The sequence below is a fragment of the Nymphalis io genome, chromosome 12 (genome assembly GCF_905147045.1).
Source record: "Nymphalis io chromosome 12, ilAglIoxx1.1, whole genome shotgun sequence".
NCBI lineage: Eukaryota > Metazoa > Arthropoda > Insecta > Lepidoptera > Nymphalidae > Nymphalis > Nymphalis io.
Genome location: NC_065899.1, coordinates 3,349,161 through 3,362,110, shown reverse-complemented (window position 1 = coordinate 3,362,110; position 12,950 = coordinate 3,349,161). Strand labels below are relative to the sequence as shown.

The window sequence follows — 12,950 nt, the reverse complement described above, 5'->3', positions numbered from 1 at the left end:
AAATGCTGTTTTTCTCATGGCCAATGGTTTGTTGTCCTATCTAGAAAATAAAACTAAAAATGTTGTGTATACTGAAATATTATAAGTCTGATCTTAGTGATTTCTTTAAGTTATACGCGGGTGAAACCGGCACAGCTAGTCTCTAATATTTCTGTTTTATCTAATTTAGATAGCACGTATTTACATACATGTATATGTGTTCATGTATGTACCATCTGATTTATTGTATCGAGTTTTGCGAACGGAATAAATAAATATCACCTTGACATTTAATAAACGATAAAAATTAAAACAGGAAATAAAACTATCAAATTTATACTCGTACTCGTATTTTTTAATCATTCAAAAATGTTTATTTACAAATATTAAAATAAAAATATTATAATAAGTATAAACAAACTATTATTATTAAGGTTCATATTAAACTGGTTGATAATTCGTAGGTTAAGCAGATATAAATAGTAATTATTCATTTTTGCAGGAAGAATAAATACTATATATTTTTTAACATTTATCGAAATCCTTTAATGGCATCGAGAGCATGTAGTTTCTGAACGTATTATAAATGCTGTCGGCAACCGTGTCTATAAAAACCTTTCCGAAATTCACCGTTAGATATCGCCAATTCTTATTCATGAGGCACTGCATCGAGTCACCTGGTAAAACATGAATATATTTTAAAACAATTATAATAAATCTTTGTTTTTATAACATTATATATTTACTTCGTGTTATGGTTGTGTAAAAGCCCGCCTGTGTGCAAAGCAACGGTACTTAGCGTTGTTATGTTTCGATTTGAAGGATGAATAACAGTAATAGTCTGTTAATGTCCCACTTCGGGGTTAAGGCCTCCTCTCCCTTTTTTGAGGAGTAGGTTTGGAGCTTATACCACCACGCTGCTCCAATGCGGGTTCGTAGAATACCCATGTGGCAGAATTTCAACGAAATAAAACACATGCAGGTTTCCTCACGATGTTTTCCTTCACCTTAAAGCACGAGATGAATTATAAACACAAATTAAGCACATGAAAATTCATTGGTGCTTGTCCGGGTTTTAACCCACGACTGTCGGTTAAGAATCACGCGTTCTAACCACTAGGCCATCTCGGCTATGAAGGATGAATGATCCAATGCAACTTCAGGCTTAAGAGACATAACACCTTATTCCGAAGCTCGGTGATACATTGGCGATATTAGTGAAAATTATAACTTAATAAAAAATAGAATTTAAGGGGAGCCGATAACAACCTAGGCTCTCTACCGTCAACCTCACCTGCTCGTGGTACATCCTGCTAATCAACGAACGAGGCTCTGGCGACCGAAATCGTGGCGGTATAACCACACAAATGCTGGAATCCGAAAATGCAAATCCTGATAGCGGGCAGCAGCGCTATTAGTGAAAGATTTCCAGCCACTGCGGTCACCAACCCGCCTGCCAAGCGTGGTGACTAAGGCAAAAACCCCCCTATGAGCGACGACAAAAAATAGAATTATTAATTTTTATATATTAAATTTTTCCCTACTATTTTAAATATATAATTGATGTCATATTTTAAAAAAATTGTAGGTGATAAAAAAGCTGATATGAAATATGATTTCAGCACCCTAAATTACATTCGGTTTAGATAATTTCGTTTAAAATGTTTTTACAAACATATTTTTTGTTGTCCTGTGATTTCTTAAAGCTCCAATATCAGCGGTGGGAACACATACCATCAGCGGCCTATATTAAATAAAATAAAAAAACCCGATCCCTAAGCTAACTTCTCAAACTTTGCATAACTCCATAGACTACAACTATTAATTACAATTAGTCTAATATATATATTAGACTGAGAATTTTTGCCCTAAAATACCTAATAAGTGATTTAAGAATCTATCTCCAAGAAGGTCATTACCCAAAAAAAAATTATATTAAAAAAACACTCACTTAATTCCTTATTTCCATTGTAAAGACTCGTTAATGCGAATTCAGCATCATCCCTTACATCATACATGTAATCAAATCCTTTGAGTTCTATAAACTTTTTACCATTTACTTCATTAATCTCAAACGGCATTATAAAACCGAATTGAATATTCTCTACAATGTAAATATATAAATTAATGAAAGAAAAATTTATGCACAGTACTTCATTCAATAATGTTTTTTTTTTTATTAGGGAGTATTTACTTTAACATTGAAAAGGCTTTTGCAAAGGCATACGTTTAATTACAAATAAGACGAGCAATTTTAAATTAATTCCAGAACTAAAGCTTATATGTTTAGTAAATATATAATATTCTCTTTTCTATTCAAATCTTCATAAGGACTTCATGCCTAAGGCATACTCTTCTCGCCAACCAATATAATTAAACTATTACTCAAACACACATAAATGCGATATATAACTGAAATAATACATGTTGAAACACAATATCTAATAATAAATAAAAGAGGACTAAAATATAAAAAAACAATTAGTAAAATTTAACAGTATGAATGTAAATATAAAAAAATATATTTAATTAATTATTACTTATAAATCTATATATTATTGAAATAAATGTATCCTCGCGTTATATTTCTTCACCAAAAGCATGAGAATTGCTAATTTGCTATTAAGCAAATGAAAAGTTATTCGTGTACACATATTTTAATTAACAACATTGAGCATATATTCTAAATATAAAATTAATTATAAGAAAAGCTCCTTAGCGCGACGCCTTTAAACGTCAAGTTGAGCAACTATTTTTATCTTCATTGGAAACATCAACGATATCAATAAAACTAAAATAAAGATTTTTAATATATCAAATACATATACATATGTTTTGTATGTATTCGGGTGTGTAAGAGTATGAGTTATTTTTCCTTACATTTACTTACTTTTATACACCTACGTTTCTCCCTGCACTTCCTGAAGATACTACTGGTAGAGAATTTTCTTACATAACATTATGCCCGCCTTTTGTACATTTTTTTTGTCCAATGAAATGTAAATTAAAATAATATAAAGTTTATTTTTTCTCTTCATACTTACTGAGATTTATAACACCTTCCCCATGAATTGGTAGCCCAAATAATGTACCTCTTATATTATAAAGATGAGAGGCCAGTACGTCCGCGTGGAATGTAACTTGCGTAACGTTCGTGCTTAAATTAAATCTGTAATTTATTTGAAAGTAATGAATGTACAGTTATTTATAAATAGATTATTAAGAAAAATTCAAGTACTTTTCTTTTTTAGTAAATATATTAAATGGTAAATGAAATTTAAAAATGGATTCCTTATACAAATCATTGCATCAAACACTTTTTTATTTTTTTAAATATGAATAGTTAATTTAAAAAAGAAACACAATTTTACACACAATTAAGGGTTGTGGAAAGCCATTGGATGCGGATGGCGCAATACCGGCTATCTTGGACATCCTTGAGGGAGGCCTTAGTCCAACAGTGGACATTTTCCGGCTAAGATGATAATGATGATGAGGTTTTAAATGTCATAGTAATAGTCATAAGCCCTTTCTTATCGTAAAGAAAAAGTTTGGAGTTTCCCACCTTACTCTAATACTGATTGAGGGATAATTTACATACCCGAAGTAATCTAAAATGGCGTCGTCTAATCCTCGATACTCTAAATTTGATGTATCAAAAAACCAACCATCCTTGTCCAATGTTTCTGCTGACACCTTGAGCGTATTAAATCGAACACCAGGTGAAGTAAGATCAGTATTTTTACCGAAAATATCCAAAAAACTATAGTTCTAAAGAAAACATCTTAACGGTATTGACCCTGTTAGAATACAACGGTTTATATTATATAAATACATTTTATAGTATGTTAATAATATTCATCACTTACTATATTATTCAAGTTTTTTATAAATGTATGTTTATGTAACAGGACTTAAGAAAAATTTAAATATTTTTGAATTTAATTAAAAAACTCTCACCTGTTACTAGGGTACTTGTTAATTGAATTACAATAATTGCAAAATATATCAAAAAGTCCATGATTGAACATCCACTATATGTAGGTATTCTGCGTAACTTAATTTCAAGTTTGCCTTATATATTTCGGTATAACATGAAGAACAAGTCACGTCTATGTTGAATTAATTTTGGCAGAATTCCGTACATATATCAAGTACATGTAATTTACAAGATAATTCTTTGAACAATAATAAAGCAGGAAGTAAGTCTATCTTTTTAGTATTTTATTTTGTCCTTTTTGGTAGAACACAAATTACATTGTAAAATCCTGAAGTTTCCTTAATCATTGCTAATATCCAAAGAAATAATAGAACCTAAAATTGAAGATCTATATATATAAGCTGTTTTATTTCTAACAAATAAATTAAATATATAAATATACATCAAACATTTTACTCGAATAATATTTATTCCATTTGATCGATAATACAATTATAATATTAACACGAGGTATTTTCTCCTAGTCTCGTTTTCTTAATATTATCTTTAAGGGCGTCAAAGTTTTATTACCGTTTTAAGATATCTTTAACGATTTACAAAATCATAAATGTGTAAAAAAAAAACAGAATATTAATTCATAATAAATTTACATATTTTAAAGTTAGGTAGGTACCTGAACCTACAATTGATAATGAACAGACTGACGAAAAACGTACAGCGATCTTCTCCGTAAATCGTTTAACAATAAATTATTGGTTTTATCTAAGCGCCTATACAATTCTTTTTCTCTTGATAAAAACTCAAATATACACAGTTGCTTATCGTTTTTTATAGTTTTTTTATCATTAATTTCCTAATAGCATGTATAATTGTAACATCTCTTCGAAGCATCTGTATCAATAACATTATATAAACGAATATTATAATACTATAGTTTATATATAGTTTATATATAGTGTATATATATATATATATATAGTTTATATATAGTAATATTATAATACTATAGTTTTTATTTTGTATGGCAACTAGAACAAATTGAATACACACAGAATCTTTGAATATTTTTGTTTTAACCACAGTTCTTATTTTTTTTTTTTTTTTGTATATTTTATTCATAAAAAACTAGCTGCCGCCCATCTTGTCTCATACAAACATCCAAAGTTTTATCACTAACGGGTGAAGTATTTAGGAACACATAGAGGACAAAGTTACTAAGAATCATTCATCTTTGTTAGCAGATAGCTAACAGTTACATTTTAAGGTAACGAAACATATTGATTGGTATCGCTTTAATGAGTTATATATTACTTTTTTCATGTTGTGTAATCTGCAACATTAATTTATCATGTAAAAATATATAAACTTACCTATAACGGGGACATTTACTTATTATTTATTTATTTTTTTATAGAATAGGAAGGTGGACGAGCATATGGGCCACCTGATGGAAAGTGGTCACCAAACGCCCTTAGACATTGGCATTGTAAGAAATGTCAACCATCGCTTATAGCCAATGCGCCACCAACCTTGTGAACTAAGATTTTATGTCCCTTGTGCCTGTAATTAGACTGGCTCACTCACCCTTCAAACCGGAACACAACAATATCAAGTATTGCTGTATTGCGGTAGAATATCTGATGAGTGGGTGGTACCTAACCAGACGAGCTTGCACAAAGCCCTACCACCAGTATATACTATTACATACGATAAAAAAATCATGCAAACAAATGATTACCGATTGTTATTATTAAAAAAAATAGTATTTGTAAAAAACATGACAAATAATCCATATAATTACTATTCCGCATGAATCTTGAATCAAACAGATATTCAGGTTTTTTTATAAAAAATATTACCTATTCCTTCATAATATAATGATTATGATATTAAAAGCAAACTGCATTCATATACCCAAAACTACCTAAGTATAAAAATAAGTATTAAACAAAAAGGAAGTCGCAGTATACTTTTACAATAATTTATTACCGATAATTTATTACTATAGTCCCAGTTTTATACACCGATATTTTTGTTATTTCTTAATAAGTTCACATTACCAATAGAGACTATAATGATACGGGTCTTATCATCGCTAACGAGCGAACTTCTATCGAGCGAGCGGTCTCATATTTAGGATTTTTTTTTTTTTTTTCAGCCTTTTGCCGTCCACTGCTGGACGAAAGCCTCCCCCATAGAACGCCAACCATCCCGATCTTGGGCAGTCCGCATCCATCCCGAACCTGCCACCTTTTTTAAATCGTCGGCCCATCTTGTCACAGGGCGTCCTACACTACGTTTGCCTAAGCGTGGTCTCCACTCCAACACGTGTCGGCTCCATCGACCATCAATGCGCCTGGAGACATGACCAGCCCACTTCCACTTCAGCGAGCTAATTCTAAGCGCGATGTCGGTGACTTTAGTTCTCTGGCGAATGTCCTCATTTCGGATTCTATCTGCCAGAGAAACCCCAAGCATCGCGCGTTCCATTGCTCGCTGAGCGACCCTAAATTGGTGGACCAGTCCTACGGTTAAGTGTCCATGTTTCGGCACCGTAAGTCATTACAGGTAGGACGCACTGATTGAAGACCCTGGTCTTAAGCGACTGTGGGATCGACGATTCAAAAATATGACGTAACCTCCCGAATGCCGCCCAGCCCAAACGTATTCTTCTTTTAGCCTCCTTCTCAAAGTTGTGCCGGCCAAGTTGTATAGTTTGGCCCAGGTAGATATATTCCTGCACAACTTCAAGTGGAGAGCCATTTACGACCACTGGTCTCGGGGATACATGACGGTTTGCCATAATTTTGGTCTTTTCAATGTTCATCCCGAGACCTACTTGTCTTGAAGAATCGCTCAGGCTGTTTATCAGGCTGGCGACCGAAATCGTGGCGGTATAACCACACAAATGCTGGAATCCGAAAATGCAAATCCTGATAGCGGGCAGCAGCGCTATTAGTGAAAGATTTCCAGCCACTGCGGTCACCAACCCGCCTGCCAAGCGTGGTGACTAAGGTAAAAACCCCCCATATTTAGGATGTACTGTGAAAATATGTACTTAGCTTTATTTTATTTTTAAACATGTCTTGTTCAGACCGGTGGTCATACTATAAAACCAGCTGTATCAATTTTTAACATTGCTAGAAAAACTCAAACTTTTAACAACGTCACACACATATTCATCAAAACTTCTATTGTAGATGCAACAAAATATAACCTTATTATTTTATAAAAAACAATAAATTATTCCATATAAAATAAAACAAGCAATAATAACGATCGCTGTAACTTCCCGCCAAATCTAATTATGCAGTAAAAACAGTTCCTGATTAATATAAATATATATTCATACTACAACACTATTCCACTTAACTACTTTAATTTTACTTCCAAAATTCCGATATCAACTTCGCTGACATTCTAAATGTAATTTTTTCGCGAATCCATAATGAATATGATATTTTATTCAAGGTATCAATGATATCACGTCAATTAAACGTTAAAGTTACCTATTTCTTTTTATAGGCCTGGTTGATGTAGACTGTACTTCTTCCACTACTTTTTGGATCTATTGAAGAAAATGAAAAACATACATACTTTGTCCAAGGGTTTTACAAGCACTTGTATATATTCATTATACAAATTTAATTTAATTTGAAGTTGGTCTCCGGTTCTTTTTTTTTGTAGAATATCACCGTCATCACCACCGTCCATAGAAATGACGTTGTAACAAATATTCCCTGAAAATGAGAGCCAAGTTCAATGTTTAAAATTAAGAATATATCGTTAAACAAAGTTTTCCGCCACGTCTATCTGTATGTCTGTCTGAACGCGATAAACTTTGAAACTGCATGGACAGAGTGCTTCACGAGGAATGTTTAGGTATACGATTCATTATGGTTTTGTGTAAATTGGCTGAAATATAACGGTGATTGTTGATGATGTCGTGAAAAATCATGCGGACTAGGAGCTTTACTGGCGTTCGCTGAACAAACCAGTAAAGCTATATGTATTACCACATAAACGTTTTATGTAAACTTTTATTCCACCCGTGCGAAGCCGCGATGGATAGTTTTAATAGAGAAAAGAATTGAGATCGAAATGGTTGCCAAGTTTTGTAGATAATCCTGGTATTTATTTATAAAAGCATATAACATTTTAAAATTAACTTAAAAGTCAATTTCTTATTTAAAATGTGACTTCTTTAATTTAAGCAGACGAATTAATTATACAAAGCAGATTATGTAAGATAAATTGAAGCTCGACGAGCGTGACGAATGCGATGCTTGGCAGCAAGAAGTGCTGGATGGCGATAGTGATAGCCTTTTGCGAGAGTGTTATGTCGCAGAAGGAGGCTGGGAAGTGGCAGCGTGAGGAAAGTGCCTCTGCTAATCTGATCTGCTGAAGAAGACCGGGGAAAAGGCGCTATGCGCATTTCTCCCTCTGTAAGCGTCGCCTGTTCTATTTGGGTTCTCTGTATTCCGGGAACCCAACTAGTATTAGAGGCCGGATAAGCAAGTCAACCGTCTAGGCGTCACGGTAATATGCGCAAGTGATCCCGTGACGTTTACCCCCATCATATTAACGAGTAAGTGCGTTTTTTCCGCGAATAAAAAAAGGATAAATTAAAGCTAGTGATTTGACTTGGCTAGTTTTTACGAGCAAACCACAATTTTAGAAGAGTTATATTATATTGATCTTACAATATTAAAAAAGTAACTTGAATTTATCATAAAAAAATTAAATTGATTATCCAAATATACGACGAATAATATGACGACTTTGAACAAAGCCTCACCACCAAGAAAATTTCTAGTTCGTAACGTAGATTTTTTTCATTCATTTAATTAAACTACATCATCAACTACAAATTATATACAAAATCAGACGCTAAGAATTTTCATTTTCATATTATATATAATATTATACTGAATAATATGTCATCAATATTTTTAACACATTATTTTTATTTTTAATAATTGGTAATATTAAAAACATCTGTGTTTGCATTACCCAAAGTATGCAATATTATTAATGTATAATGTTCCAAAATAAAACTTGTTCTGTAGCTAGTTTTGATTTTTATCACAGTTACAGGTTTGCATATGCATCAGAATCTCAATAACAATTGTTAAAATGCAATAACAATCATGGAAAAATATGTTGTTATAATATCACAGATACTAATTGGTATCTGTTATGGTATGGAAAGGTTTAAATATGTACGGGAAATGCTGCTCACTTAACATCAAGTGAACCATTAACGAAGAAATTCAGTGGATTTGGAAATGAGGTGTTTTATTTTGCTCGACTGATTTAAAAAATAAAATAAAAAGCATTATTTTTTAATGCATTTCATTTATTTATCAGTTTAAAATATTGATAGATTTGCTCAAATATTATCTTGCGTTTATTTATTTAGTATGTAACAATTGCGTCCAAGGGTTTTGAAAGCATATGGCTTCGGAGTGAATTGAAGACTTTGTCGTTCACTTTGTCAAAGAAATATTTTCCATATTTTATAGTTAGATATTTCCAGTTTTGATTTAGAGCTTCATGCATTGTCTTACCTAAAAAATTGAAAATATACTTTTTATATTTGAAACAAATATATTTTTGCTTAAACGAATACTTATACTATATGAATTCGAATACATATGATTGAAAATTCTCGCACATTATTATAAAATATTTATATATGGATCATAATCGAAGACCGCGGGAATAATGGCCGATTGCAAATATTTTCATGTGGTAACTTTGTATAGATGATAATTTATACCGTGGTCTTCGGAGAAGGAGCACGTCGTGGCGAAACCTATAGTTGTCGAATATAATTCTGAGACTTATTTGTTCCTCAAAATCTTCAAGGCCTTGTTACCTTCTCCTATAATAAACCTTTGACCAAGATGATATAAATGAGCTTTTGTTTTACTTAAAAACTTTAATAATAGTGCGTTGAGAAAACAAATCAATTCAGTTGTTTTTTTAAGTATATATATAATCTCGTATCATTTTTTCAAAAAGTGATAGCTGGTGTTTATATGGCAATGATGTCCAACTGACCGGTGACCACGGCGGATTATCTCAAGTTAGAACTGCGCAAGGTATATTACGACAGATGCAGAGAGTACATCTGCATTCCACAACGCGGTAGTCAGTATGTATATGTAATAAGGATTAACACAATCACTGAGTTATGGGATTTTTTAGTCGTATTTGACTTTTTGACTACTCGGCTGTTGGTCTTAACTTTCGTTAGGTGTCTTAGTTTTGCGTCCGAGGCGGAGGTGAAATTTTTAGCTTACCGTAAATATAAAACAACAAGAATATTCAAGTGTATTAAAATTTGATCTAATATTTTTTAAAAGCATTATTTTATTTATTACAATTAAATGAAGTAAAATAAATAATTAAGGAAGAAGTAAAATTTGTAATTTCTTAACTAATTCTTTTTGTTGTAAAGGAAATCCATTATTTTTGTTAATGCACGATTATAATAAATAATATTTAAAATTAAAGATTTTTCACCTACTTTTCAAGTATAACCGATTACTTGCATTACATCTGCCTATGCGTAATGACAAGCAGTTTCCCGTAAAGTCACCGATTTTGAAATATGCCTGTATCTACTATTAAATATCCCACAGATCTCCGTGAGACTGCATCTATGTATACATAAGGATGTCTTTGCATGTTAAGATCTTTGGAGGCAAAAACATATACGGGGAAATAGAAGTCGCTTTCTTGGCTGGGCAGTATATAACTTGTAACGTACTGGAAATACGTTCTCTTCTATCGCTGCCACAGGAAAAGCAGTTTAAAACAATTTTGATAAGAATTTTTATAACAGTTAATGCTAAGAAACTATATATATAATATACTTATTTTTGATTATTATTATGCCTTAAATACCGGTTGACTTATAAACAATTTATCTCTCCAAGAATCTTAAAAACAAATTATATTTATTTATAGTGAGTCAAGATGGCCTAGTGGTGAAATACTATGCGTGAATCTTAACCGATGATCGTGCGTTCAAACCCGGGCAAGCACCACTGAATTTTCATGTGCTTAATTTGTGTTTATAATTCATCTCGTGCTTGACGGTGAAGGAAAACATCGTAAGAAAACCTGCATGTATCTAATTTCATTGAAATTATGCCTCATGTGTATTCTACTAACCCGCATTGAAGCAGCGTGGTAGAATAAGCTCCAAACCTTCTCTTCAAAAACGGAGAGGAGGCCTTATCCCAGCAGTGGGACATTAACAGGCTGTTACTGTACTGTAAATAGTGTTTATATATTATTAAGATTCTAGATCTAGATATACTCACTTAGTTGTTCGTCTCCATTGTAAAGGTTGTCCAAATAATATTGAGCACCACCTACCACGTCGTATACGTACTGATAATTCTTCAGGTCCATAAAATCTTTTCCTTGAGCGTCTTTTACAATATCAAATGGTATTGCCATATCAATAAGAACGTTCGCTATAAACGATAAAATTTAAATGTCAAAACACTAACTCTCATAATTTAATCTAATTCGGTCAAATAACGATGATTATACAAATAGCTCTATTAATCTAAAAAAAAAACGAAATTTAGGAATATTAAAAAGTTAAAATCAACATAATTAGATAAAATATTTATTTCCACACCCGATACAGAGAAAAGTCTTGATAATTATACAAAGTAAACCATAGAACTTAAAAAATATAAAAACAGCAACTTAATTAACTTAGATACCTAATTAAATTTTCGAGCTAGCTTTTTTAATTTAGTACTTTTTTAATAAATTCAGTGGATCATATAAATTCAACAAAACTTACTTAATCTCGTTGTACAGATTCCTTCTCCATAGAAAGGCATTGAAAACAAATATCCATCAGTTTTGTATGAAGTCATAACTTTAAAATTAGTATGAAATAATAATCGGACGACCCTTGAAGCTGCATCAATGCTGCAATATAAACAAACATTTTCCTGTTAAAACTTACTTGTTAAAACCTACCTATATAAAACCTACAAATTACAAGAGTACAACTAGAACTTGTAATTAAACTCCATCAAAGAATGGCGACTGTTTAATATTATAAGATAAATATTTCAATTCAATCGTCTCAGTAATATTCTAAGATAACATTTTATTACAGAATACAATAATGATAAGAGACTCAAAACTATTTTTGTATTAATGTAATCTACAATTAAAACATTTGAAACTGACCTGACGTTATCAATAATCACATCCTTCATCCCTTGCACGTACGTATTTATCATGGTAAACTTTAATCCATCTTCATTGATGTACACAGAGTCTATAAATATCGTGTCTAGAGCTTTTGTACCTAGCTGGGGAATAGCCGTAGCAATAAAGGTCGATACAGCCAGCGCCTTCCCGGTCAAACAAGGTGTATCCCATATTAGACATTTAAAATTAACAGGTGGCCCTAACAAACAAAATAATAATAAAATTAATATATAAATATGAGTCTTTTCCAAAAGATATTTAAAAGCTATTATGTTATCAAGACTTGTTGGAATAAAACTGCTTAACAAAGTTAAGAGTCGCTGACAACTTGATCTGTAGGAACAAAATAACATTAAAACATATACTTACCTGCTAAAAGCAGAGATAATTGAGTTAAAAAGGTTAAGTAATAAATTATGGACTTCATGATTTTCCAACAATATTCACTTTACGCTTGTCCGAGCTCAAGTCTGGCTTTATATATCGATTGATTTTAACACATTTCGATGATCATAAAATAATTATTAACTGCACTTATTATTTAATTGGTATATTTTTAGCGTTCCGTATTTTTTTCTACGGCAAACATCCAGTAAAAATGTTGTCCTCCTGAACGATTTTGATTTCAGTGTTCATACTCAAAGTAGACGATTTAACGCATTCGCGCAGATATTATGGCGGACAAATTTTTTTGCAAAACCTATATCATATAAAGTAGTCATTGCTTCACATACGTACAGGCACAAACAGTATGTTCTGATTTGGTACCAATGTT

The 12,950-nt window shown here is 31.9% G+C and overlaps 1 protein-coding gene across 1 annotated transcript; it reads right to left on the bottom strand.

The window, feature by feature from the left end:
- Positions 1 to 504: 504 nt before the first annotated feature.
- On the bottom strand, positions 505 to 12,602 carry LOC126772544 (circadian clock-controlled protein daywake-like). The gene is made up of 5 exons (XM_050492943.1): positions 12,545 to 12,602; positions 12,152 to 12,374; positions 11,754 to 11,884; positions 11,257 to 11,412; positions 505 to 656 (listed from the first exon to the last, which is right to left on the bottom strand). The coding sequence occupies exons 1-5, from the start codon at positions 12,600 to 12,602 to the stop codon at positions 505 to 507; spliced, it is 720 nt and encodes a 239-aa protein (XP_050348900.1).
- Between the last annotated feature and the right edge of the window lie 348 nt (positions 12,603 to 12,950).